The sequence below is a fragment of the Labrus bergylta genome, chromosome 5 (assembly GCF_963930695.1).
Source record: "Labrus bergylta chromosome 5, fLabBer1.1, whole genome shotgun sequence".
In the NCBI taxonomy this organism is placed as follows: domain Eukaryota; kingdom Metazoa; phylum Chordata; class Actinopteri; order Labriformes; family Labridae; genus Labrus; species Labrus bergylta.
In genome coordinates this window covers 2,005,187-2,030,569 of record NC_089199.1, presented here as the reverse complement: position 1 = coordinate 2,030,569, position 25,383 = coordinate 2,005,187, and the positions used below count along the sequence as shown (strand labels likewise).

Genomic DNA, 25,383 nt, shown 5'->3' with positions numbered 1-25,383 from the left:
ACTGTTCCGACAGCATTCACCTGAATATGTATTTATAAACGAGGGTTCATCATTTGACATTCTAACCAATATTGAGATGTATTTAAGGAGTAATCAGTTCTCAAAATAAACATTTTTAGATCACGAGTGTTCATGTTTCAACCTGTGCATATTTTGTGGTGGTAAATTGCAGAGATGATTAAAGAGACAAATACTTTCGAATTAGATTTTGAAAAAATGTTTATTATTGCCTACAAAAAAAGACAAATTAAAAGGGGAGACATGGACAGACGACTTTGTAGAAAAAACAGGCAAAATGGTTCAAAGGGATTTTTTAAAGCATCACTACAGATTCTGTTTTTAGTACAATCTATTATTCTTAGACACGACGCCACAATGTGCAGTGAAAGAACGTGAAATGAAGCTCAGATTTTTTTTTTCTTCTCATGGCTCGAAATTAGCTTTAACATTCTTCAAGGCATCTTCAAAAAGTGTCAAATAAAAAAGCAAATATTTTGGGAAACTTGCAAGTCTCTTCTAGAAACCGTGCAAATCTTTCTCTGCAGAGAGGAAGAGCCTGAAGGGACTTCCTGTTGGTACACGGAACATTTAGATAAAAGTGGGAAATGACATGAAGCCTTTATGAACATCCCGGAATGACACCACGAGTCCTGCAGACTCTGAATGTACAGCAGGAGTTTATCATACTATAATGTGCCAAGTCTTTTTTTGACAACTCAAGAAAATGCTGAGGCTAAAAAACGAGATTACAGATGAGAACAGTTTGATTTCTGATTTCTCTCAGAAGATCCAGTTACTATTATAATTTCTTATAATGCTGTTTTTTTCTGTATATAAATGTACAAAAGATTTCCAGATTAAGCCATGTTGACAGTAATGAGATCATTTCAAGTCTCTTACCATGCCCGTTAGCAATATGCAGTTAACAACTGTGAGCACTTGGTAAACACTTGACGGCTAAAAAGGGCTCGCTCAGCTATCATAGGTGGTAGAACAGAGACATATTTGGCTCACGTATGACCTAAATGATTAAATGTAGAAAAGTGCAATTCCTTTTATGTGTAGCTAAAAATAACTAATGTGCTTCTGAGAAAGAGCTGGAGTCAGAAAAACAATTGAGTGAGGTGGATAAGTTCTAAGCAGCCAGTAAAAAAAAAAAAAAAAAAAAGTCATAAATAAAGGGGGAAGCCCAAGAGTTCCTTCTATCACCAGTGTTATCCAGAACAAGACCAAGACTCGGCAGCAGCCTCTCTTTATATTGTGTTCATGAACGTGTGTGTGTGTGTGTGTGTGTGTGTGTGTGTGTGTGGGGCGGCCTCTCAGGACTACAACAGGAGGATGCAGGCACAATGCAGTCACAGGTTCTTGCAGACATGAATGTGTTTGCTAACGGGATGTTTTGAAGCACAGGATCGTCCTTTCACAATGCGAGGGTGACAGTGTGCACGGGTGGCCTCTAGGACGTGAGCCATGGGTGGATGAGGCACTGGGCCGCTGTGGCCCTCCTTTCAGGCACCAGGTCCAGCATTGGCAGCAGGAAGCTGCTGAAGTTGTGTGCCTCGTCTTTGGACCACTCGTACTTTTCCACCAACACTTCAAATAATCCCCATGGCTTCAGCTTGGTGATGTGACGCAGGTCGCCTTGGAGGAATACAACGTTTAAATAAGAACACTTGAGTGTCAAAATAAATCAAACAATTTGTGTTGTGTAAGGGTGGACTAGATGTGAGCTACATAAAGCGTGTGGCCGGCTGTTTACCTTTCTTGGTGAAAAACTCCTTAGAGTATTTGCCTGCCAAAGTCAGCTTCCGAGGAACTTTACCGAGCAGCTCTATGATCAGCGCGATGTGATCTACAGTGATGGGAAACAAAAGTCAGACAGTCCATAAAGACACTGAAACATTAACAAAGTGCACGTTAGTGTGTCCACTGTATGAATCCCCCAGTTAAAACTTGTGGTGTGGTGTTTGGGGAAAGGTGACCCAGAGGAAACTGACCTTCATCTCTGGAGTAGTCTTCTCCAGAGTGGGGCTCAAACAGATAATCCCCAGTGGCAAGCTCGAAGGCCTGTAGTAAAACATGTTCATTATTATTATAGCCCGAGAAGGCATGATTGTTATTTATAATTTGTCTGTTACAGTCTGTCATGCCAAAACCAGGAAACACTTTCATATATATAAACACATATATACATATACATATATACATATATATATATATATATATATGTGTGTGGTCATACATACACATCTCTTATCCACCTGTATTACTGTCTAAATCTGTATAGTATGTTCATATCACCTCAATAAGTTATCGACCTGTACAATATGTCCATATTCTGTTTATTATCTGTAATCTATATATATCTATATATTTATAGCATCCCATTAATCCACCCATCCATGTATACCCAATAATTCACTTTTTTTTTGTCTACATCTGTAAATTCTGTAATTACTTGTACATAGCACAGATTGTTGCACCTTCTGCTTATTGCACTTCTGGTGAGATTTCGTTACTCTATACTTGTGTATGTGTAATGACAATAAAGTTGATTCTCATCTCATCTGTGTTGTATCTCATGTCTTTATGACCTGTGTTCAAATGGACATTATAAACATTTCTGCCTCCTGCAGTTTTACTTCTGATGTAGATCATGCACAGAAAAAACAAAAGACATCACATGTGGTTAGAAATTCAACATGTTTTCAACCAACAATCAAAATGTAACAAATTGACTTGAAGCTTAAATACTATAACAGTTTCTGACACTGCGTCTTCATAGTGGTACAGTGACTGTGTATGTGCATTTTACCATGCAGGCTGTGCTCCAGATATCTGCTGGTGTACTGTAGCCAGCTCCCGTTAGCACCTCTAGAGAACGATACTGTCGTGTCTGGATGTCGTCTGTGAAATGTTTGTGCTGAAAGATAAAAAATAAAAAGAGAAATGCTGAGTAACAACCTGAGGGCGAGGGGGGGGGGGGGGGGTGTTGTGTGCGTTTACAAAGTACTGCTGACTGATTTAAAGCCCAGTGGGGATTTGAATCCTAATAGGATCCCTTCATTGACATTCAAAAAAAGTGGTATTTTTGCACTCACCACCCAGCAGGCGTTTCCGAGGTCAGCGATCTTAACCTGAAGCTTGTCAGCATTGAGAGGCTCCAAGGGGTTTACTAACAAATTGCCTGATGAGCATGTTGAAGAGAGGAGAGGCAGAGGAGGGCGAGATAGACGAGCAGAGGCAACAATGTTAGAAAACCTCTGACACCGGAGAGACAAGGAAACTCTAAGACACTCACAACTTTCCGGTTTGAGCTGAATGATGAAGTGAGGCATAAAGGGATGCATATGATTTATTTATGTTTGTTGCATTCATAACATAATATTTAAGAGTAATTGTTATTGATGTATGAGACTTTTCTCTTCTGATACAGTCAGTCACTTTTTCTGATAACAGTAGAGCCCACTCTGACTAAGTGAAAACTCAGTTTTATTTCCTCAATTAAAACTTGCATGTTGTGTTTCTGGACAAATTAAAGCAAACTTTTGCTCAGAAGATGATCAATTACATGTCCGAGCTTGTTCATATTATGCTATTAAATGTGAATCAGCTGTCTAAACAGGTATTATTCAGTCCAAAGTTTGTTATACTTTAATGAATCAAGCTTCCTGTGGCGTCATTAAATGACTGAAATAAACAGTTACATAAAATGAATACTGCTTTCATTTAACTTACCACACTGGCTGTCTTCTTCTTCTTCCTCTCTTTTGGTCTCCCCTTGAGTGTCCATCTCCTCCTCCTTCTTCTCCTCCTTGTCTGTCTCCGTCAGCTCTACACTGACAGATTCAGGACAGAGAGAGGCCGGGAGCTGCTGAGGGTCGGCGTCTTGGTCCTCTGGTGAACCGTTACAAGTCTGATGTTCCTCTTTGTTACCTAACGTGTCCGGGGAGTCTGTGTTACTGTCAGGTTGGTTGGCATTCTCTTGGTCCTCCTGCTCCTCCGTCGACTTCTTGGTCCCTTGTTTCTCTGGACTGGTCTCGCTCTCCGGTGGGGAGGCAGAGCCGTTGCAGTTCACCTCCATCTTGTTCTCCTCCACCACAACCTCACTGTTTTCATTCAGCTCGGGCGTCTGCAGGGGCTGCTCATCAGGAGGGGAGTCTGAAAAACACAGATTGTGAGTTATTCAACTGCTTTATTAATTTCTGCATCAAGTTTATCCTGATAGTCGAGCCCAACTGATATGGGACTTTACCAATGTGAAAAATGAATTGATTTTACACCAGTATGAAGTTGCTCAGAAGGCTCAAAGAATATTTAGTCAAATGATACATAATCAACTTATTTAAGAATAGATCTTTGTCTGATCAGCTGTGGTGCTCTGCTACATGTGCTGCACGCAGTAGTCAGGACTACTGGAGCATCTTGAGATTAGACTATGAGAAAAGTAGAACTTGTGGAGGAAGTACTGAGAAGTTGTACTTGAGAAACCAGAGTTTAGTAATACCTTTATCTAAAACATCTTAAAGGTTTTGCACTGCACTGCACTGCACTGAAAAACACTTCAGTAAAAGTACAAACACGTTTAAGTACTAAGGATAAGTCATAAGACAGAATGACCCATTTCAGAATATTGAGTATTATATTTAAAGGCTTTATATGCGATTTTTTGATCCAGCAGATGTCGCCCTTGAGCACCAGCATGAAACCAAAACAACTTGCGCTGCATTGTTGTGTTAGCATGCTAATGCTAGCGATCTTTATTATGCTCGTATCTTCACACTGCATGTAAATTTACCTGAAATGAGCGTGATCTAGAAACACAGTTAAGCAGTGAGTACAGTATGTTATTCTTCTTTTCTCTAGTCCCTCAATTAAACAAGTTTTATACGCAAGGGGAGGAGTCAGCCGGCCGTCCTGGCGATGTAAACAAACTGAAGATAGGACTCTGAAAACATCACAGACAGTGGGAGTCGGGTGTTACACCCATTGTAGACAGTCATGACTTACAGAGTTATTTTCAGAGGATATACTTGATTTCTATTACTTTTAGGTGTGGAAAATCACATATAAAGCCTTTAATTCAAACTCTAGACAAATAAACATGTCTTTCACTTCTGTTCAAAAACTGAGTTGTATACATTTGAATTCCTTCAGCATACAATAAATCTGTAGAAGCAATGAAACGCTTTAATCCTTGAGGGCTCTGAGTGCTGTAATTTAAGGAGTTGTTGCCCTCTGCTGGACAAACTGTGTGATGACACCATTTCTACATCACCCAAAGTATTATTTTCAGCATTTGTTTTTTCTATCTTAAAATAAAATACATATTGAAAAAATATGATATACATCTTTGATAAGATCACACCATCCAATAATATTGGCCACCATAAGTATTATTCTGTCTTCACTTAAATGCACAGTATGTAAAATCCACCGCCAGGGAGCTCTCAAAACAATAACAAAAGATGACGTCGAGACTAGCGGGGAATCATGGGAGTTCTCTATTTGACAATACACGTCCCGTTACAACTATAAAATTATGAATTTCTCTGGTTTTGATAACTGTTGGAAATATTTGAGGTACTCGACAAAAAATTAGGTTTAACATTTTGTAATTTTGTATTAATTTAGGTATTTTAATGTAAACATTGTAATACAATTCTACATACCGGTACTTCTAATATGAATCAAATATGCCTTGTCATTGATTAGCCTTCATTTCCGAAGTGATCGACTGTGCTCCAGTCAACACAGGATCTGGCTGCTTGTTTACCTGTGACAGTATGGCTAGAGATGTCCTGCAGGGTAGCTGACATGGAGAGTGTGGCTGAGGAGGGGGTATCTTCAGTGGCCTCTGTTGTCGTCTCCTCCTCATCCTCCTCTTCTCCTTCAGGTACTGCTCCTCCCTCCATGTCCTGTATCCTCTTCTCTAGAAGCTCTGCCTGCTTCTTTTGCTTCTTCTTCATCTTCTTCTTTTTGTTCTTGGACATTTTTGCCATCTTAGAAAATAGAACAAGAGGAGAGAGAATAAGAACAACATGTTTTAACCTGACATGCCTCTAAATGCATTTGTACGGTGTTCCTAAAAACAGAACTTACTGGTTTAGGTGCTGGGGCTGTGCTCACTGTTGGAAAGAGGAAAAATCAGAGGGTTACATTAGTTGATGATATGCATATGCTTTGCCTTTCTATAATTAGTATTCTGTTCGGGTGGCTGAGTTGATTCACTATGAGCTGCTTTAATAGAGCGGCTCTGCTGTGGCACCCAGCTCGTGGGAGTCACACACTCCTCTGATCAAGCTGGTTATTTCCATAACCGATCCAGCGGTGACTCATACCAACACAGATAAACACAGCTAAACGCTCCTCCTTTATTAGAAACCTTCCAAGCTTTATAGTCCAAACTCTCACATCAAATACACAGAGGATTAAATCACAGAACTGAAACGTTTGTAAATGACTGTTCTATGGGCTGTGTTTGCCTCTGGACATTACAATCTTTAAAACGATTAAAGACATTTAGTCAAATCAGCCGGTTGGTAATGTTCGCAGTGATTGAGTGATTTAATTTGAAAACCACAGAGTGAATAACATTTCAGTCTAACACTGAGGCTCAGGACTTTCCAACCCTTATGTCATCAGCAACTTGCCGATCAAACTACAAAAGCTGCTCAGTGGAGTGCTGATGAAAGCAAAGGTTGTGACCTGCAGAGCCCGAGGGAGGCGCAGCGCCAGACTTTTGCCACTGTGTCGCTTCAGCGGCCATTTTCTTGACATAGGGCTCGTTGACAGTCAGCAGAATGTTCTCTGGTTTGATGTCTGTGTGGATGATCTTGCACTTGGTGTGGAGGTAGTCTAAACCCTGCAGGACCTGCAGAGAAGAGTGAGAGTTACAAAAAGGCGTTCAGTGATCTTACTCCTGGATATGCCAAATAATCAGAACATAAACTCATAATGTAAAGAAAAATTCTGTCTGTTTAGACGTGCAGTACCTGTTGAATGATGCTCTTAACACAAGGTTGGGGAAGGCCTTGATAATTGGACTTGATGATCCACTTCAGGAGGTGATACCCAAGCACCTCAAATACCATGCACACATCTGAGGACAGACAGGGTCAAGGACCAACAGCACAATACTTCTCTGACCATCTACAATGCACCATCAGCAATTCATTTTATTATATATACAAATAAAACCTACACAAAACTACACATTTTCCTTTGAGAGAAAACACCATATTACTGCTTTGAAACTTAAACTTGTATGTTAGAAACATAACTTCAATTCCCATCAGGCAACTCTACAATTCACTTAGCAGACGCTTTTATCCAAAGCGACGTACATCAGAGAGTAAGCACAACACAAGCAAGGATCTAGAAAAAAAGGGAACAATGTCAGTAAGAGCAAACGATCAGCTTTGAGTCTGATTGGACACACAGGTGCTGACAGGAAGTGACCAGAGGCAAAGCACAACATTGAGGACAGTTCTTGAGAGCTCTAATCAGTATAGAAACCATCTTATAAGTCATCGTTATCAAACAAAAACCATCGTCATTCCCATCATCATCATCAACAATATGGAGACCATCATCATTAAGTTAGTAGGTATTCATGAAAGAGCTGGGTCTTTAGCTTTTTCTTAAAGGTGCAGAGGGACTCTACAGATCCAATGGAGTTGGCAAGCTCGACACCTCATGCAACCATGTGAAAAAAGTTTTTTTAATTCAACCAATTAGTCTTAATGCACCACACATCCTTGCTTATAACCTACTTAATGCACATAGTTGGACTTCGGTGACCTTGGAAAAGCTCCACAGTCATAAAACTGATTTGCTCCGACTGTGAACAGTCCTTCAATAAATGTAACTCGATTAACCTGAGGATATCTGGGCTTGTTGCCTGAACACGCAGCGACAGAGTGGATGGCGTGGGAGAGAGAGATAGAGAGAGTGTTAGTGCATCAGGGACGGGCGACACTTTCAGACGTGCCAAAGCCAACAGCTAAGCGAACGTAGGATAAACATCTGTGAACCACTTATAGCAGCAGCGGGTGTGAATAGGGGGGGTGTAATAGAATTGCTGGAGACATTAGACTGCTAACTGACGGGCAAACTGTCACGTCACTGCAGAATATATTTAAACTCATAACTCTGGTAGAAAGGAGGCGGAGAAATGTTAAACGTCAAAGAAAAGACTAATGTGGCCTTCAAAGCAATAGAACGGATGAGCTTATTTACTGTTTAACCCGCAGCGTCTTTCCTTTGCACATACAACACAAAAGTAGTGATTTGGCCTGGAATGAGTGTAATCAGTATGTCAAATCCATCACAATGAGACAGAAACAGCTGGGGATAGGAAATGGAAAGAAGCCAAGCACGTTGGGCCCTGTTGCCAACGGTTTACTTCCTTCACAGAAAGACTGCACCAGAAAACCTTTTATGTTAACTTTCACTTGGCACAGCCGGGTGAGAACGTATCTTTTTAAGGACAATCAGTGGAAAGTTTCAGCTCAGTTTGTAAAAAAAGTTTCTTCCTCAACAAAGGATACGAGTGCCGTTCATGCCAGAAATTTTGAAGTCGTCTAGAAGTTGCACTACTCTCTCTCGGTTGGGGTCACTGGGATCTGTATTTCTCACCTAGAACACAAACATGCACACAACCAAAAATAAATAAGCAAGGTTATGAAAGTAGCGAGTGCTGGATTATCTGGAGAATAAGCCAATATAAAAACATGTCACGAAGGGATGCGCCCTTACCGATTTGAGCAGCTTGATCTCATCCAGAGCCGTCTCTGTGTAGTGCTCAGCACTTTTCACAACTTTCATGGCCACAAAGCGCTTTTCCCTGAAACAGAACAACAGAAACACTGTGAATGAGCTCATCAGACACTAATTAACTTTTCTTTAAAATTGTCTTATTTAATGTTCTACATGGCTTACAATATCGTCAAACCTTTAAGGCCATTTATTTATAGAAACTGTAAGAATGACTTCTTATATGTCTGCTCTGCATCTTTTTACAAAGATCATTCAGCATATAATCTATAAAAACACACAGGTAATACATACATCAGCAGAAGCAAGACATTCCTGGTCTTAACTATTGACCATTATATATTTCTGCATGCACACTCCTTACCCTTAAGCTACAGCTAAAGACCCTCACACTATTTTAGATGCTTATTTTATATAGAAATAAAAGCACACTTCACTGTGATATTGTAGCAGCCATTGCTTTGTAAAACTATAAATCTGTACATCGCAGTCTAAATGTCACACAGTGAAGTTCAGGAGTCAACTTACTGGATGTCCCAGGCCAGCCACACGGTGGAGAAATGCCCCCAGCCCAGTTTACGGATCACATGATATCTCCCATTGAACAGATCCCCAATCTTCACATGGTGATATCCACCTGAACAAAAACACATGCACAAAAGTCATGAAGTTTAGTAATAGTTTATTCACGGTGTGTTTGTATAAAAATGAAAAAAAGAACAAGTGTGATTTCTGAAGAGCATAAAATTGCGGTGAGCCCTACCTCTGCAGTAGTCGTTGGGGTCCTCCTGCTCGTCGTCATCAGAGCCCAGAATCTCTTCATCCTGCTCTGGGAGCGGAGAGTCTGCCTGGCCCGGCTGAGAGCCACTTCCATGACCATGAGGCTCTGACCTGAGTGAGAGAGAGAGAGAGAGAGAGAGAGAGAGAGAGAGAGAGAGAGAGAGAGAGAGAGAGAGAGAGAGAGAGAGAGACAGAGAGAGACAGAGAGAGAGACAGAGAGAGAGAACAGTTTCAGTAAGAAAGAGAAGACACAAAGATACAAAAATGTGTGACACTGAGAAAAAATTATACACATTTGAGATTGTGGTGTCCATGAATGACATTTAGAACACAAAAAAAGGTAAAGAAGCAGACGACAATGTTTCACTCATCAGCAATGTAGTGGATTAGGAATCATTGTTATATTACTAAGAGTACCAGTGGGCAAAGATCAGGACCCCATTAACAACATTTTCTTTGGGAACAAAGCAGTGACATGAGTGGGGGGGAGCATATGGGAGAAAAACCTGACACTTTCAGGGCTGAAAGGCGTAACCATGCTCCCAAATTGATAAGAGAGATCAGAGAATTGACACCCTGGCGTGAGATAAATCACTATCAGTCACTGTTACATGACTATTAACATGTCAGAAGTAAAAGCTATTTTCCAGGATGAATCAATGTATTAGTGGAATCACTGACAGCATGCACTGCGGGTATATGCAAAATACAAAGTCAGAAAGCCCAGCACAGAGACACCAATGGCCTGTGAAGGGCACAGACACACTGCAGAACTAAAGTGGATCAGAGAAGGAAAGTGTCCTGGTTAGAAGAGCTGCAGCACAGCAGGACTTTTTCAACTCAGTCAGGGTTTTTCCCTCAACAAGAGAATCCAAAGTCACTCAAGCCTTTGTGATACACTTCAATTGAAAAGGGGGAAATGTTAACAGGATGCCAATTATCACAACAATTGTAAAAAATGGAGAAAAAAAAGCACCTCCAAGTATTTCAACACAGTCAAAAAGATCTGATGTTATGAAGACTGACACTTATCGGTGAAAACAGCAAATCCAGAAAAAGATAACTGCTTGATTGTGGGTTCTAATTCCTTCAGTGTTCATCTTCCTTTTTTTTTTTAATAAGTCCATAGGTTTCAAATAATGTTATTTCTTTTCATTTATTTGTTTTCACAAAAGATTTAACGTAACCAGGCTGTACACATTTTTTTCATTTTTTTTCATACAGTTTAAGAAAAAATTGCTTTTTTTTTTTCATACAAATTGGAAATTCTGTGATCAGGATAAGTATCAGCAGGAAACAAATGTCTGTAAATATTTCCACTAGTCCTCTGTACCATATCTCCTTCTACAATTGTTTTGCTTTTTTATGAGAAGTTTTATTATTATTATTATCATGCAATGACCAACTCACTCACTTCTATTTCAGAACACACAATGGCATTTTTCTTTAGAGACATCAGTGTGACTTAAATTTATACAAGACGTGAAAATAGGAGGTAGAGGGAGAGACGTGGGATTATTTGTCTTCAGAGCCACCTACTGCGCCTGGAGCATTAAACCAAAATGTATGAAACAACGAGGCTCCTTCCACCAGGACCTTATATCATCAAACATTCATTTTATTGCTGAATAACTGATGGTGATTTAACAATGCTTAAATGGGCATGCTGTGTTGTGCGATTCTAAACGTGTTGGGTTGAATTATTCAAACGAGTCCTACAGTTACTCAAAGAGGAAAGCTTGTTGGAGACTGAGTTACAGAGACCATGTTTGTTTCAAAGAAAAGATTTACACAGGAGTCTTGTTAAAAAGTAAACAAGTAAAACAAGAGGCCCCTGCAGAGGGGACGGTGCAGCATGAAAACGACAACCAATCACAGGAGAGCATACAGCTGCACAAACTGTTAACTGGGATTATGGCATACTCTGTCAGTAACTACTACATGCTGTGGTGGACCTAAAAAGAATTTCACACATCACCTTTCTCTGTTTTTTTTGGTCATAACATTAATTATTGTTTCCCATGCACTGAACTGCTTTTGGTTGGTGTTACGATGCAGTCTCTTGGTGCTGTCCATGGTGCTGAAAGAAAGGACTGCACTTACACATGTATGCATTAAAACACTTGTACCCTTAACCAATCAGAAAAGTGCTCAAACTAACCATACGTCATGTATGTGAATTCAAAGCTTACTGCAGTAACAGCTTTTAAATAATGATTTAATAGACCTAGGTAAGTCTTCCATGAGCAAGCAATCAGTAGCAATGGCCTCTTTTTAAAAGGCAGAAATCTTAAGCACAACCTGACTTATTAGTGGACAGCCATCAGACTTGACCTGCTGGTTGAGAGATGAAGTGAGGGAGAAAAAGATGGATAGAAAAAGTCAAACTGTGAGACATACAGGCAGCATAAATGTGACATACTGTACCTGCACACACAAAATTAGGTTAGCGTGAACTATGGGACCGGGAACTTTATACTGTGCAAAGATGGAATGCTTAATATCAGATATCAATGACAGGGATAACAATACAGCCCGACGTTATGAGGCAATCTGTTATGAATAGTATCTGCAGGGATGTATATGCTGCTTCATGCTCCGTCACTCTCTTTTTTTCTTCTTGGCTTCTCTGTCACAGTCCTTTTCTGTCTCTTAGCCTCAGCTATTGTATCAAATAGTACCAAGACCGGCTAACTGGCTAGTGCTATGAAGCTGTCCGCACTTCTTGCAAGAGAACTGTGACCTACTAATCTTACATAGTGCTGTAAGCAGGCGACCAGGGCGAGCGGTGGACATGGGATGGACTCTGTGCTGCCTGTTGAAAGTCACCGTGCTATTAGATCAGCTTTGAAACTAATATTTCAAGATGGAAAAGTGACATATTTTTGCTTTCAATTCAAACTTTCGCAATGTGTGGATTGCAAATGCTCATACATCATGATAACAAAATTGTGATTGATTGCACAGCTCTAGGACGGATATGTTTTTTTAATCTCTCAAAATATTTAAACATCTTTTTGGAGTTCTGCTTCTGTGAGGTTCTCTCAACAAAAACAGTTGTGGGGGGGAAAAAAAGAAAGAATACCTACAAAAATCAGGATTGAAGACTGAAGACTAAATAAACAAGACAACGAAACTGAGCAAACACTCCTGAGCCCAAGACAAAGTAATCCCACATTCTTTGTTTTTCTTATTAGGAGAACCTCATGAGTCTTAAGACACTTTAGTGAATTACTGCAGAGGGCTGAGTTCACTTTGCACTGTGCAAGTATTAACAGCCAACAACTCCCAGCATCATCCTGCTCTCTGCATGCAGATCAGATGTTTTCCCCGCAACCAACACTTTCCTTTACTCTTCTTCTCAAAGAAACACAGAAGGCTGGCAAACAAAAACCTATGACTATTTTGAGAGTCAGAGAGAAAACACATTTGTGCTACAGCTTAAATGAGTGAGTTGAGCAGGTAATCCTGGATGGTGCTGAGGAGGATTTGGAGCTAATTAAAGAAAGTCGCATACTGCAGTGTTTCCCCTACCATTATATTGGAGGGGCGGCCCAATATAATTAAACAATTTTAAAGTCACTAGGATTAACATGACTGAATAATCAGTTCATTGGCTTAACTCTGAACAGAAGAAGCACTTCGGAGGCATCTTAGCAAATCATGCTTACAGAGCTGTGTCATGCTCAGCCGCTTGCACAACTCCACTCTTTGTTTGCACTCCTGAGGGGGAATAAGGCAGATAATAATAGGAAAGTCATAGTCACGACCAACTCTACGTTATTGATGCAGAGACTAATATAAAAACAAGAGAGTACATGCATATAGAAAAGCAGCTTCAAGCACAGCAACTGCTTTTTTTGTTTCAAATCCAAAAATCACAATAATATTGGCCTTGCAAATGTGACGTCCTAAACAAGTGACAAAGAGTTGTTTCATTACTGGTTGCTCTGTGTTCACAGATCTACATTTTCACCCATCTGCTGTGTGATTTCTCTTTTAAATGTTCAAAAGGAAAAATGGTGCTGCTGGAGCATGCTCAAACATTTAGATTTTTCTGAATGTTTTCAATGTGTGTGTTTGACATGATAATTATGAGAGAAGACACAAAATCTTCTTCAAAGGTTTTAAGTTTTATAGTTTTATATTTCATTACAGATACATAAAGTGTTGCCTCTAGTCTTTCTTTGGCCTTGACTGTGATTGTGGCTTATGACACTGACGCCTGATTTATACGATACACTGCATTGTCCCCTTCGGGTAATTTGTCTTGGACTCACTTCCTTCTAGCTTATGTATGTAGCCTGAAAAGCACCTCCTCAAAAATGTAACTATGTGTTGAAACGACGCAACCGCAAGCCCACAAGGCTGTGTAGCATCGTATTTACAACATTTACAACAACTCAAGTCGTTTTCAAAAGTCTGCAGAGAGAAGAACACAGTATAATCAACTGCTGCTCAATATTTATCAGCTCCAACTCCAACGTAATACGCTAACATTTGGTCGCCATGGTTTACTGTAGACAAACAAGCAGAGAATGTTAAGAAATGAAAAGTGCCGACATAACAAGCATAAAAATCGGACTACCAGTATTGCAGAGCTGCGTAGAAACACCAACACACAAGTATGTAGTGCTAACTATGGCGTAGGTCAATACGGTGTAGCTACGGTGTAGATTCGATGCAGAAATATAAACCAGCTTTTACTGGGGGAGCTTTGTCAACCCACACAGTGTTGCAAAGGAAAAGTGACTCCACATTTGTTTTTTTGTATGTGCACCTTGTAAACATGGATTGGAACGACACCTAGTTTAGTCTTTTGTTTTTATCCAAAGTGATAGACAATTTACATTTCACTCTCCTGCTTTGTGTCTGAACTATAAATAACAGCAACAACACATCAGGTTTAGAGTCTTCTAACACCCATTAGAAAAAAGTTGTGAAAAATCGTGTCAATGACTCTTCAACCCGAGAAAAAGACGAGATAATGACAAGATGAAATGCACCTCTTCTTAATATAAATCTGTTCATCTTCTTCATAACGCTGTTGATTCTGTATTTCTACAGCCTGGCTAACGTGAGGAACAAGTTCATTACAAATATTAAGTATCAAGCACGATGCACAGCCACATGGACCCTCAATCCCCCAAAGGGGACTGTATCTAAACATAGCAGCAAAATGAAACCTATTTTCGGGAAGTAGGGAGCAGAATTCGAGTTGGGGGGACAACATGATGGAGGTTAAAGGGACGATGAGAAAAAACTGATGTATTTTGCAAATGTGCATGACATGAAAAGGAATCATTTTGAACCAAACGATAGCATTAATGCATAAAATACCAAAATACATCAGATGATCATGCCTTTCTAGGTTGTGCAAGTTTTTGCCCTACTGCAGTATAGAGATAGTTCAATGCCCTACGATAGCCAGACAGCACGTACAAAAAGCAGGGTGATTCAAGGCAATGCTTTAAACACCTGCACCTATCTGAAGATGCCCTCTAACTGCCCACGCTCACACGCAAACACATCCAGCTCTTACCTGCAAGAAGCCCGGATGCCCATGGGATGTGATGAAGGGAGGAGAGGACAGGAGAGAGAGAGCTGGTGTTGACAAATGTCTCAGTTCATCAGAGAGGGAAAAAGAGCAATCCGAGAAACGAAAGTGGAAGGGGATGTAGAGTAAAAAGTAGCGAGGATTTAGGAGAGATAACTGAAAAGCAGAGATTATGGAGGAAAGCGTCGACAGACAGAAGAAGTAGAGAGGAAAAAGAGAAGGGTGCTGGAAAGGAGCAGTGAGTCTGGAAGACAAGTGCAGAGATGAAAGGAAGAAGAGATGAAGAGGACAAATGAAGAAACTCTGCTGCAGACTTAGTCCTGGAGCACAAGGCGCCACTGCACACTCTCTCTCTGCCTTTTTCTCTCTCTCACTCACTGGCTCTCTCTCTCTCTCTCTCTCTCTCTCTCCTTGGCTGTCGTCAGCCTCTGGCCCAACCCCCTCTACTGACAGCTGGGAGATGATTGGGTGATGCAGACCAGCACTGCATTGCAGGTGAGGGACGACATCCCCCCTCGTCTAACCAAAACAACACCATTCCTCTTCCCCCTCCTCTGTCCATCAGTATCAACCTCATGTTGTAGACCTGTCATTCACACTACCTTTTACTCATCCTTCTTTTTCAACTGAAACAGCAGTGCTTATCAGGACTTTGTGTGTATTATGGTCTGACCTCTGCAGAGTTTGCTTTGCCCGAAAAATGACTTGATGAGCCATGTTATTAATTTATTATACACATTTGTAATAATAAACCCTTACATTGAGAGGCGGAGACAACAAGAACTCAAGTAGCAGCACTGTAATTTTGACCACCCTAAACTGTTGGATATTTGTTTTTAAGTCTGTCCGCTGTCTCTGGTTGCACATTGACCAATCCTCATACATCCATAATTCAGCACTGGAGGTAGCTATTTGATGAGAAGATGCAAACAAGAAAATATATTATGTCATTTTCTTTCCCTTCCCACTACAGATTCTGACACCTGGATTTAAGTATTGGCTTAGACAAAGTATACCTCTAACACCTACTCAATAAAAACACTATACTGTCATCGGTTAAAAAGCAGCACTCAAACTAAAAAGAAATACTTCCTGGAAATATCCAGTACCTTTCAAATCTTCCATAGATTTTTATTATCTCTATTTATGACATGGATATTCCAATTAATTACTGCCTTTCTTCTTGCAAACGAAGTACACAGTAAGATCAAATTCAAGACAAAAAAAAAAACTTTTTTTTGCAGAATTATGAAAATTGTTGGTAGGGATTCAGAGAAGGGGTGGGTCGAATTGGCTTTTAATGAAAAGCTTTCTGACTTAATTAAGAATTTGGAATATTAAAAACTCCTATACAAGATTTAAATGTTCAACTGGAGAATCTCAGTGTCTGTGCATGTCAGTGACATCCAGGCTTCAGTGTTGATTGGCTATTACTTGTGTGACATCTAGCAATCAGATCGAGTTGTGGGCAGGACATTAGGCAAGACAGAGTGGTGGGTGAAAACAGACCCAGAGGGAAAAACACACCTGCAGCTGAGCCAAAGAAGAGCACCTTTTAATAAATTAATTTGATCTGCGATCTGTAAAATGAAACATAAATAAAAGATAATCTGCCAAATGCTAAATATCGACCCCGATAATCTATCAGGCTGATAATTGGTTGACCTCTAGTTTAAAGCTTTTAAGTGCAGCCTCATTCCAACAGGACCTCACTACTACATTCCCAATCCCACTGAATCACACTTCCCTATGGGGAAGTGATTGTAACACTAAAGAACCAGTTGACATCCCCATCCCTCCTGTGCACACATCTGACATGACAGAGTGTGTCAGTGTCTCCCGGTTTCTGCTGGCTGTTTTGTTTCCACCCATCCAGCTCTATCAGATCTCTGTCTTAAAATAAACAAGGGCACCGAGGGAAAAAATGCTCTTTGGGATGGAATGTGGCCAAAATGTCAACATCCTCCACCCCTCCCTCCATATAAAATCAATGCCAAGTGTTGGGGCAGCAGAATGAAACAGCAGCACAAGGTAACGGTGATGTGGGTGCAATGCACACAAAAGTGTAAATGAGTGTGCAGCAGCACCTTCAATCTCAGCCCTCCAACACCTGCTAAAGGATGCACATGTCTGACAAGAAACCATAGTTTATTTCAGTCTTCTTTGAATTCAATATCAAATGATATATCAATTAACTAACGTTCAAATCATGTTCTTTTCCCTTTCGATATGAAATGCTGAAGAGTAAAACTCCAGAGACAACGTTTTATGTTAGAAGCACAATATCGTGTAAAATTGGCCTCCATGCAGAATGACTGAGAGGACACTACAGCTTTGTGATCCAGAGCACAAGTTAAACCACTACCGGTTTTCTCAGGTCATAAAAACAAATCTACCCTTCACAAAAAAAACTAAAAAACACAGCCTCCTCATCCCCTGAAGCTAGCCGTCTCACTTTTAAAGTCAACACACAAATGTTTCAATACATTTGTGCCGCAGATGGGATCATGTGAAAAACGGCTAATAGCTAACCTGGAGATGACCTGTGAGGACAGAGAGCAAGAGAGAGAAGCAGAAAGGCAAGGCGCTGTAGTGGGTTGCAGAGGATAAAAGGTTTGATGGGTTATGTAATGAGCTGCAGCTATGGCTGGGACAGAAGAGGGAGCAATGAAAGCAAAATACAGAGAGCAAAGAAGTGGTGAATACGCTGCAATACTGCCTAGTCCTCTTCAGAGTCTTGTGTGCACAAAACTGCATGTTCCAAAATGACATCAGAGAAACAGACAGAAATAATAAAGAATAAAAAATGATGCAATTAAAAAAGACATAATAATGCAAACATAAAATAAAATGGAACAAAATATGAATATCTCTTTCAAAGGCTGGCAGCACAAATTCCTTGGGGAAATCATCCATTCTGTTCTTGCTCACTTGCAAACACACAAGCAAAACACACTTTAAAAGCAGGTTGTCAGGCACCTCACAGAGCAGGAATGGTCAGCATACCTGCCCCTTAATAAAAAATGCATCAATTCATCAATAAGACAGACTTACTCTGTTTAAATGCAGACACACTTGCACACTACTTTGCTGAACACCTCCAACTTTCACAGATTCAACAAGTAGGACACTCGTGAGCTCAGATCTGACTTTAACGTCGCTCTCCTTCAGACTTTAACACACACAGGACTTGTCACACTACTCACTTGCATGTCAGACCGCTGGCTAGCTTCACCACAGCTGTATTGATGGAGAAGATCCAGTCCAGGAGCCACATGGCCCAGAGGACACACGGCTACAGCTCTGTAACAGCAGCCTGTAAACTGAACTGAAGTTTGCACTCGGAGCTGGTCTGCTCTTGTCGCCTCTGGCTCTTGGACTGAACAGTGGCTGCTGCGTCCTCTCAGCACAGCAGCCACAACAGAGCGACTGACACGAGCAAGTGGGAGGGAAGGAGTGTGGTGAGTGCAAATGCAAGAGAGAGAGAAAAAGAACTAGAGGGAAAGAGGGGGGAGCTGATTTACACTTGGTTGCTCAACTCTTTCTTAGTAGTCATGAGAAATGTTGTATTTTTTCACTGAAAAGCCAAGTACCCCCTCACCTTCAGATATAACATTTTGAAGTGTTGCAATAATGACAGGAGAAATACTGAGTGTTTATAATCTCTATCTAGGCTTGAAGCTGAGATTTTGTGCATGCTGTCCATTTAACTACTGAGAGTTCTCATTGTTGCTCTGCGTAAACATGCCAAACCATCTGGCAAAACAACAGAGCCTTTATAGACTCACTTAAAACCCTCTGCTCCCCTTTGCCTTGCACATAACGATTATATAATGTTCTCCAATCTGATAAGATTTCCATATCTAGTTGAATCTGTCTAAGAATTCATGGGCATACAGAAAACTTGTCAACTTCACGACAGCAAGGAGGACAAACCTCAGCCTACAAACAGCTGGACAGAACATCCTTTCAGGTTTAAGCATTCATTTAGTAAGTGTTGATGCTGCTGTGTAAAAAAAACCCATTACTTTAAGACAACCTACTAAGACATTGTAGAAGTGGTGATGGTCCCCATTACTTGAAAAGCTTGAGGAGGATATAAGAATATAAACACTTATTGGACTTGTGACTAAATATAACACTTGACATGTTATGTCATTTTCACCCTGATGTCATGTTAGTTTGGATGCCCTTCCACCAAGAGTTATGATATGATTAATTCTGTGGTTACTCTATTTGTGCAGAGACAACTTTCAAGATTATTAGCAACTAAAGCAAAAATAAAACAGAGAAGACGAGCGTGGTGTTAGAGATGACAGCCATGAGAGGAATAGCAGCAGGTAGATGTAGTTAGATGAATGCATCTCTTATGAGTCAGGATATTTAGAGTACAGCGGCAAAAAATCCTAAGCACGCTTATTTTTGACTGAGGTTGAGATCACGATTATTAAACACGATTACACATCAATTTACAACATCTGCATGTGAACCTACAGAGTCTTAACACTTTTGACAATGGTCAGGTGCCCTGCTCTGTTTACACAACTCACGGTTTACTTATGGAACTTTGGCATGATTTTATGTGAGTATAATGGGTGTGAATGTTTCTTGAGTTGTTTGAGCCTCGAAGCAAAGGTCATTTTTTTGTCATATATTAAAAGAAACAGGCTTTTTAAAACAAACAAAAGAAAACCAACAATATTATCATGTATTAAAAAAAAATATTAAAATAAAGAAGCTATGTTTTTGAGGTTCTATTAATGTACTCTTGTGGCCCAAAGATATGACAAAACAAGCACAACACGGCATGCAGCACAGAATCATGTAATCTTGATTATCTTGTTCTTATGATCGTGGGAAAACAAAGAAATTAATATAATTAAGACTAATTGCCCAGCACTACTCAAGACTGTAATTTATAATAAAACGAAACCAAAAAATATCACTTTCAAGTCATCAATTCAGTGTATACAGACAAAAGAAGCGGGTCATTTCAGACCACAGTGGGTTTTATTCCAGGCTATTTCATTTGTGTTAGTTTTGTCAATGCATGGACATTTAAGGAACTTATACATTAAGTTAATTTATCTCAGAAAACCACCAAACAAGACTGAATACTAAAAATATTAGAGGCCATATTTGCAAAACTCCTAGTTTAAAAGGCAACTCAGAAAGAATGGTGAAGGCTGATGACCTAAACAACACAGACTGTAGCTATGTTTACATGGACACAAATGATCGGAATAAAAGTGCTTCATGGAAACACGTCAATCAGAAGAGGCTGATCTGATTTGGAAAGAAAGGTCAATTTGAACAAGAGGGCTGGTTTTTGCTTATCGTTGTTCGGATCATTATCCATGTACACTTGATCTGATCATGTCTTCTTGGTTGGGCTAAAACAATTCTTACTGCACGTTTGCCCCTTCTCTTTAACTTTGCTTGTCTAGGGGTCCTGCAGATTTTAATCTCCCCATGTTAAAAGATTTCGGGGAACATTGTGTACTACTGAGCTTGCAGTGTAATTAAGAAGAGAAGAAGTAGAAAAGTAAGAAAAAGTTCAAATCAAATACAGACATCCAGAGTCAGAGACGCGAGAGAGGAGAATAAAATTTCTGTTGCATGGCGAGGGGGCAAGTGTAATACATAATGATTGGAGGAATAGACACTTAACAGAGAATAAGTTCAGTTTGAAATAGATTTCACTCCGGAGAAAAACGTATTTTACACAAGCCAATTCATGACATGTGCCTATTTGGGCAAATTAGACAGATTCTAAAATGCATGGAGATGCATTTCGATTTTAAGGGCTGTTAAAACGCATAATTTGAGTCATGGCCAGCTACTTCCTTTTTTTTGGCCAATCTGAAAAAACATGGCAAAAATCTGTGATCCGAACTGAACCATGAGATCATCTAGAGGCAGAATTTGGGGTTCCCATGGAAACAATAAACTGTGACAGAGCGACTGACATGACAATGCCAACATTTCAAAATGATCGGCATTGTTTTGCACGTGTGTCTTGTTCTTGTGAACCCAATATCTTATACTGTCCAGTCAGAGTCCAGTTGTGAAGGTGATTAAAACCCTTTCATCTGTTATCACCACTAATGTTGGCGCTCTCCAGTTTTGTGTGAGTTCAGCTGTGCTTTTGACTTTTTATACAGATGATTGTCGGTCAGAGACACAAAGTCAGTACACTCTAAAGTATTCTGACGATACAGCTCTGATTGCTCTGTTAAGTAACTCTGATGACCCTGGGCTGCACCAACATGCTGTGAACAAAATGGTCAAGTGGAGTGACAAACACGCTCTAGAGATCAATACAAAGACAACAAGAGGAAATTGAATTCTGTTTACCATCTGATGCTCACAAGGCCCCTATTTTCATTCATAATAAAACAATCAAGCAAGTGCATTCTTGTAAATATTTGGGTGTAATGATTGACCATCTGTTGTCCTGGAAAGATCACATTGAATATGTAAAAAGACAAAACCAAGAATTTAAATTCCTCCACGGACTGAGATATTTTCGGAAGAGTCGACAAATTGTAGTTTTGTTCTTTACTTCTGTGATGTGTCCTACAGTACTTTAACACCTCATGGTGTATGTGTATGTCTGCAACTTTTAAGTCTAAACCGCTCTAACAGCTAAACATCTGCTCAAAGACGGTAGGCCAACAAATGCAAAGAATGAATCAGTCAAAGATATAAACATGTTGTGGTTTGCTAACAGCATGGCCTCTGATCCTGACCACGCTCAACACACAATATGAACTGTTACCATCAAACCGGAGATTACACTCCTATGTTCACCAATCAATTCTAAAATTGAATACAGAGTTGAATCCCAGGTCAAGGCAAGTTCAAGGCCTCTGACTATTTGTTTGGTGTTTAAATGTTGTATCTTGTCTTCTTTTTTATGTTGCAAATGGAGCAGCTGTGAGGCAAGACACATTTCAGATCATGTCTGACAATAAAGTTCTATCAATCAATCAATCAGTCTCATGTAGGGATTTAAGTGGTTTAACCAGTGGTTAACCCTCATGGTTAATAAATGCTCAAAAGGCTCTGCTACACTGCATGTTTATGTTCTCACTTGGGAAAAAAGAGGGGGGCCAGAAGTTTCAGTGCAACCTGCATGGAATCAAGACAGAGTTACATCACTTGTTGTGCACCAGCGAAACGTGCCGTCGCTTAGCTTTACTATGTTAGAGGGACAGTGCAGCGAAGCTTTGTATCAACTTAAAAGAAAAAAGTGAAGTCAGCAGTGTGGGGGCATTTCAGGTACACCAAGGGGAATACATAGTTAAGATGTAGCTTATATTGAATACCCAAGAGACACAGACTTTGTGTTTCTTTTACTTTCATTATGAATTTTTATCACTGTTCAATTTTTATCTATTGTCCAAAAGGCAGCAACAAGTTGAAGTGATTTTTTTTAACGTCACTTTTTTGTGCTGAATGATTTGATAACTTTATTATTTCTGTTTTTAAAAATGAAGCACATTCATACACATGTAATTTATCACAGACTGTTCATGTGACTTTATACATTAATAATGTTGTGAACAGAATGCAAAATAATCATGATAATCGTGGTACCGGATTATTCTTAAGACTATAATCAGGAGTTCAAAATCCATAATCATTGCATCCCTAGTCTCATGAGCCGAGTGTATCTTCACACCCTTAGTAAAGAGACATTTGTTTCCTTAGTTCTTCAAAACAGCCCAGCTCTGGCCTTGAACTGATACAAGGTGTAACATGTCCAATCAACAGGTCAAGTTCAAAATGTACTACTAATTGTTATTGCTTATGACATTTGTTACCTATATATCATTCAGTTAAACTGGTGAACATCTGGAAGATGTAAAACATTTTAAATCTCATCATTTGATAAACTGTCGGAATTTTGAACACCGTAATTAAGCATCATTTAATGGATTAAAGACGTTTCACCACATGAGGTTTTAGTAAGAATATAGCATTATTTTATTATGATGATTACACAACTTCAGATGATATTTAAAGTTTGTTTGTCTAATCAGAGTTTTTGTGATTTATTTTACAGCATAAATAACAAATAAGCTATTTGACAGAAGGGTAAAGAAAACCTACAATGAAATCCAAAATAAACTACCAGTACTTAAATGTCAAAATTATTGGTGTTAGTTTGGTCTTAACCAGTAATGTAAAGGGGTTTTAAGTCACAAATTTGCAAAATCATTGTGAGGCTGCCTCCACCAAAAGTTGTGTCAAAAACACACTTTTGTTTCACAATATAAATGTTGGACAAAAACTACACACACTACTATTTCACTTTAAAATGTGAAAACCAGCTATAACGTACACAACACAGCTGATATGTGAAGCTGAGGTGTTCTCAACCAAGATCAGAGGAACAGGTGGATATCATAACAAGTAGGAAATAGTTACTACTTACTTTTTACCAGGTTTTCTGGGCCTTGTCCTCTTCTTCCTTGCTTGCATTGCGAGTACTATAATTCAAAAAGAAAACAATGACTGTAGGTGGAAAAACAAGAGCTGCAAACCTCGCTGATGTTTTGTGTTTTTTTGTAAATGTAAAGGCTGTTTATTTACTTTTCAGACAGACTACGTGGAGCATCCCGAGCAGCAGATTTAAACTTTAAGGACATCCATAGCAGCGGTGTGCAGAAAGCATGTTACAATGTGCTCTATATAATCATAGGAGTAGACCGGCCTTGGCGGTGTGTAACTCTGTAAGTTAGCTGCTAACAGTAACGTGGTGCCTCTCACTGCACATTACAATAATTATATTATTATATATCTGGTCTATTGTGAACACTGGTATAATTGTCAACACGTATTGGGACACTGTGTGTTATCGCTCACTCAAACCAGGATAAATATTTTTGGCGCATACTTGTACAAGAGCAGATGCTAGTTTGATGGCTATAGCTAGCTTACACACATACACACACAGCAGAGCGCATGGTCTACTTTACTTTTCGACTGTTACGTGGACGTTACGTTACAGTCGTTAGAATACATGTACACTTAATTTTCCAGAGGAATGAACTGAATAAAAGAGTGTGTGTTTAAAGTAGCAGGTGTAAAATACCGCGGAGCACTCTGAACGTTACCTTTTCTTTCCATGCTGGTAACCAGGCAGAAGACAAGCCGCGTTCAGGGGCTGTTGGAAATGTCGAAATTCTAAAGTGCGCGAAAGTGAATTACCCAGCAGAAGAGTGGAGTAGTAGGGGGCGGGGTGTATTGAGATAGTCAACAGCAAGTGCTTTTTATGTTCTTACGAATACAAGCAGTTGTCTCATATCCATTTATTTGAATCGCAGAAAAGCAACGCGTGGAAAATACACATTTCAAAAACAGCTGCGTGGTTTGCCGTAGCAGGATTTACCTGTTGTCTGTGAACCCAGGGTAGAGTGTTCAGGCCGGGTAAGTGTGGCCCCTCTTCCACCACAAACTTTGCAGTTGTCCTATGTATTTTCTATTGACTTCTGTCTCTACGGTACAATCAAACACATAAAACCCGTACTCATGTTGAATTATAACGTGTTTGTTTGTTGTAATTAAAGAATTACATATGAGATGACAATTTGCAATGGAAAGGTAATTATCTTATTCCTGCATTTTGACTCAGGATCATAAAATGTGCTAATAAAGGGCAGAATGACCCCGAATACTGTTAAAAAAAAACCTACGTCAGTCACGCAAAACAGACCCACAATTGATTTAAAAAAAAATAATAGTAAGATTTTCTGCACAGTGAGCCTGATTCAGTGCTTTGGGAGAGAGAACAGTGACTTTGAAAATAAAATTTGACATTGGAAACTTGAATTAAAAAAACACGGCCATTGGCTTGAAAACGCTTATTTTATTTTGACATTTTTTTCCCATGCTGGTGTTTTTAAATTGCCTACTATGATACTTCCCTTATGACTTTTTTTATAGATGTAAGCTGTTTTCGGTTAAATCTTTCCCAAGATCTCACAGTTTTGGGCGTTGAGGAAAGGGTTGAAGGGGAGGGGGCAAGGACAGGGTGATTTACATATAATCTGCTAAGAGGGAATGCATGTGACATCACTGTGGGCAGAAGCATTTCAGGAACTAGTGGGAAGTAAGTAAACAGCTTTAACTCATATAAAACACCTTTTCAGTAAGTATTTTGTTGACTCAGTTCTTTGCACGCATGTTAATCATCATGTGTGCCTTCAGGCTCTGCTTTTGGTACTTCCCTGGCTTTGAAATCAGGTAAATATAAATAT

The 25,383-nt window shown here is 39.7% G+C and overlaps 1 protein-coding gene across 4 annotated transcripts; it reads right to left on the bottom strand.

Annotated features, from left to right (window-relative positions):
• Nucleotides 1–201: 201 nt before the first annotated feature.
• srpk1b (SRSF protein kinase 1b) lies at nucleotides 202–24,313 on the bottom strand. Of its 4 annotated transcripts, none has more exons than XM_020634346.3 (16): nucleotides 24,241–24,313; nucleotides 23,559–23,613; nucleotides 9,542–9,669; nucleotides 9,307–9,415; nucleotides 8,761–8,848; nucleotides 8,553–8,640; nucleotides 6,996–7,102; nucleotides 6,709–6,874; nucleotides 6,103–6,128; nucleotides 5,777–6,002; nucleotides 3,739–4,161; nucleotides 3,102–3,187; nucleotides 2,816–2,923; nucleotides 1,998–2,067; nucleotides 1,760–1,852; nucleotides 202–1,641 (listed from the first exon to the last, which is right to left on the bottom strand). In XM_020634346.3, exons 1-16 carry the CDS (start codon nucleotides 24,251–24,253, stop codon nucleotides 1,457–1,459), a joined length of 1,971 nt encoding a protein of 656 aa, XP_020490002.1. In that variant the 5' UTR covers nucleotides 24,254–24,313; the 3' UTR covers nucleotides 202–1,456. The 4 variants fall into 4 exon arrangements, with proteins under 4 accessions (XP_020490002.1, XP_065810602.1, XP_020490000.1 ...); XM_065954530.1 differs by lacking the exon at nucleotides 24,241–24,313 and adding an exon at nucleotides 23,717–23,756; XM_020634344.3 differs by lacking the exons at nucleotides 23,559–23,613; nucleotides 24,241–24,313 and adding an exon at nucleotides 18,322–18,496.
• Nucleotides 24,314–25,383: the final 1,070 nt, after the last annotated feature.